Source organism: Carlito syrichta, unplaced genomic scaffold (assembly GCF_000164805.1).
Source record: "Carlito syrichta isolate Samal-C Ts95f unplaced genomic scaffold, Tarsius_syrichta-2.0.1 Scaffold304708, whole genome shotgun sequence".
Taxonomy (NCBI): Eukaryota; Metazoa; Chordata; class Mammalia; order Primates; family Tarsiidae; genus Carlito; species Carlito syrichta.
In genome coordinates this window covers 272,633-276,711 of record NW_007248804.1, presented here as the reverse complement: position 1 = coordinate 276,711, position 4,079 = coordinate 272,633, and the positions used below count along the sequence as shown (strand labels likewise).

Genomic DNA, 4,079 nt, shown 5'->3' with positions numbered 1-4,079 from the left:
TTTTTTTTTTTTTTTTGATTCAATATTTCACTCTGTCATCCAGGCTGGAGTGCAGTGACACATTAACTGCCACTGCAGCCTCGACCTGCTGGGCTTAGGCAATCTTTCTGCCTCAACTTTCCAGGCAGCTGGAACCACAGGCGTGTGAGACTACACGCAGCTAATTTTTTGATTTTCTGTAGAGACGAAGTCTCAGCATGTTGCTCAGGCTGGTCTCAAAACCGTGAGTTCAGGCTATCTTCTCATTTCTGCTTCGAGCCACTGAGCCCAGCCAGAAATAATTTTCTATGACCACATTTATTCCAAAGAGAAAAAAGGAAACAGGCCAAGTTCTTGAGTACTCATTCAGAAACAGTCAATTTATTCCAATTATCACTCAGCTTATCAAGGGCTAAGTCACCATTATTATGGAATGAGCTATATATGCAGTCCTTTAGTCCTCTGTCCAAAAAATACTTTTAAGTGTCAGGTCTTTACAGTTTACGGACTTGACACTAACATACTTCTCTGCCTTGATGTTATCATGAATGAATCAAGGTGGCAGGACTAAGTTAGCTAGAAGTCAGTATCAGAAATCAGGTAGATGTTTCTTAGTCAATGACAACAAGCAATTATCTTAAGAAGTAACTCTTACCCAAGTCTACCTAGACAGAAAATCAACACCCAGATATTCAGTTACCTATAGAAGAGCTCACCCTTGTTATATACGTTTTCATTCTAAAATAACTCAAGTTTCAGTAGCAAGCCAACATTCTACCAGCCACGATGGGAAAGCCATGAAAAGGCAATAAAGGCAGTCAGTACCTGCACTGATCCCCCATGGCGGTCTGCAGCCAAGTGAGACGTCAGGTATGAGGTATTGGTCTGCCGGCTGGGCTGAATTTCCCACTCTCCTCGGCGCTCTGAAGAGGCAGTCTGCTCAGGCATTAGGAAGCATGAGAGCAAGGAGGAAAGGTGAAGCAACAGCAAGCAATAACAAAATTAAGTACATTAGTGTCCTGGTGAATTTTCTTTGTGTTTTGAGTTTTAAACTAACAAATCACTGCAAAGCACTGAGAAAAAGTAAGCTTGGTTACATTCATTTCAGTCTAGTAAGTCAGTTAATACCTGAATCTATAGCACACCATCCTCTCCCAGTCACCGAAAAACAAGAACCAAAAGAGGGGAAAAGAAAAGAAGACCACCAAAAACTGGAATCACCTTTAGCTTCCATACAAGTAAAATTTCAGTAGCCACTAAGCAGATAAAATTCAGAATGCTAAGATAGGACAAAAGAACAATCATATATATAAATCATTTAATAGATTACAGATATGTCTTAATACAGCAGTCCCCATCCTTTTTGGCATCAGGGACTGGTTTCATGGAAGACAATTGTTTTACAGGTGAGGGTGGAGGGGGAGGATGTACAGTCAAACTTCACTGCTAATGTTAATCCGTATTTGCAGCCACTCCCCAGCACTAGCACTATGGCTTCAACTCCATCAAGCAATAGATTCTCACAAGGAGTGCAACCTCTTGCACATGCAGTTCACAATAGGGTTTTTACACCTATTAGAATCTAATGCTGACTCTGATCTGACAGGAGGTGGAGCTCAGATGGTAGCGCAATGGGGAAGAAGTTGTTTCGTTCACTGGCTCACCTCCTGCTTTGTGTGTGTGTAGAGGGGGGCAGGGTGGAGACCCTTAATAGGCAATGCCAAACATTCTTTTCCTTAAATATTCCTTTTCCTTAAATAAGGAGCCCACTATTCTCAAAATTAATCTCCATGGAAGTCTGTACTAAAACAAAATGAGCAGTAGCTGGAATATGCTTTCTTACCAAAAGGAATGAACAAAGTATCTCTTCCAAAGAAAGTTCACATGTCAAGAATATGAAGAGATGGGAGGATAAAAATAAGGATACATTGTTTGCCTGGCTCCTCTAGCTTACAGCCTCTAGGTGGGACTTTGAAAAAGTTTACTTATTGTCATGGTTACTATGAATCATTTTCTCCTAGAAAGCAAAAGGCAGATCTTTTCTAAGCAAAAGGTGGCCTTCACTGGAAACCTCCTTGGATTCTGCTTTCTGGAAACCTCCTTGGATTCTGCTTTCACCTTTGCTGCCATTCATACTTTCTCCAATTCCTCTTTACCTGGTGTTTAGATCTCATACTATTCTGATCTTGCTCTTATGTGACTTTTGTTCTGAAGAATCTGTTTAAGTGCCTCTTCTCCTGTGCCAGATGGCTGAGGAGGTGTTAACATCATCATGCTCAGCTGTAACAGTCCTAAGGCTCTACAAAAATAAAAAATGAGTAGTTGGAGAGGTGGCAATAAGGGATTAGTAAGTCAAATTTTAATTGCTGCTGGTATAAACAGCAGCAGGGGTTGGGATGTAATATTACTGCTTTGCATGAAAATCAGTAAGGAAGCTATAAACCTTAGAATTGTTCACAGCTATAAAAGTTGTATTCTATACAAATGAAAGAGCAAGGAAGTAATAATTTCAAGCTCTATATTCACTCTTCCTTTCAGCATCTCATTGAAAGGAGTTGCTTAAAGTCACCAAAAAGGCATTTCCCATAACAGAGCTTCATATACAGCTACAACTTACTCATCTTCATTAATGGAAATTGAGGTCACATGGGTAATAGCACTGTAGAGGATCCTGGTCATGTTTTCTCTGGTATTACTCAGGGATGAGCATATATTCTACAAGAAGGCAGCTATAGGACGGGCACAGTGGCTCACACTTATAATCGCAGCACTTTGGGAGGCCGAGGTGTGAGGATTGCCTGAGCCCACAGGTTCGAGACCAGCCTGGGCAACTTGGTGAGATGTCATCTCTATAATACATCAAAAAATTAGCCAGGCATAGTGGCACGTGCCTGTATTTCCAGCTACTTGGAAGGCTAAGGCAGAAGGATTGCCTGAGCCCAGCAGGTCAAGTCTGCGGTGGCTGGGAGCGTGCCACTGACTTCTGGCCTGGGTGACAGAGACTCCAACTCAAAAAAAAGAAGGCAGCTGTATTAACTTGACTGCCACACAATTATATAAATGAGTGCTTTGGTTATGCACTGTCAGTCACATTAGAAAGAATCAAAGTTATTCAACTTTATTCCCCTACTCCAATTATTTCTACCAACAAAGGTTTGGAGATTTCATTTTCCCAAGTAAGACTGTGGTATATAACATAGTATTTTATAAACTTATTGACAGTATCTATATCCTCGAAGCACTTAATCTCAGTTATTCTGACTACTGGAGAACTGAGAATAAATTTCTTCTTCTTCTTCTTTTTTTTTTGAGTTGGAATCTCACTCTGTCACCCAGACTGGAGTGCAGTGGCCACTCCTGGTCACAGCAGCCTCGACCAGCTGGGCTCCGGCAATCCTTCCGCCTCAGCCTTCCAAGTAGCTGGAACTACAGGAGCGCGCTACCACGCCCGGCTCATTTTTGATTTATTGTAGAGATGAGGTCTCGCCAAGTTGCCCAGGCGGGTCTCAAACCCGCAGGCTCAGGCAATTCACTCACCTCAGCCTCCCAAAGAACGGGATTACAGGCTGAGCCACCGAGCCCGGTTGCCTGTTTATCTTTTAAAGTGAGAAAAATAATGTTAACATTCTAGATTGCTTCACAAATGCTTCAACTATGAAAAAGAAAAAACACTCTGTACCATACTACTGCCTGCCAATGTCTTCTGTATCTGTTGAAAGCAACAAAACTATAGAAGTGAATCTGGGAGTTGTTGATTTATTACTTTGGAAGCTACTTTTCATTAAAATGCTAAACTCTAGGGCTACTACTGTTTTGTGGAATTTAAGGGCTTGGACTGATATCTATAGGATAATGTAGTCAAAAAGGCCAACTGCCAGTTTTAGGACCTAACGGAATGCCTAAGAGATGGATGAAACCAAGGAATGTCAACAGCTACCGTAACTACTCCTGAAAGGTATTCTAGGCAACACTGTGTATACAAGTATTATGATTAGGCATGATCAAGCACAGAAGTTAGTTAGACTAAGCAAACCACAAATCATACATAAATCTTTCATTCTTTTTTTTTTTTTTTTGAATTGGAGACATACTCTGTTGCC

General features: G+C 41.2%; 1 protein-coding gene across 1 annotated transcript in view; it reads right to left on the bottom strand.

Moving 5' to 3' along the window:
• The window catches only part of CSNK1G1 (casein kinase 1 gamma 1), a 165,813-nt gene that overhangs the window by 18,280 nt on the left and 143,454 nt on the right, over positions 1-4,079 (bottom strand). The window contains exon 11 of the mRNA XM_021713741.1: positions 805-915. Within this exon, the coding sequence (XP_021569416.1) occupies positions 805-915 (111 nt within the window). The remainder of the gene's footprint in view (positions 1-804; positions 916-4,079) is intronic.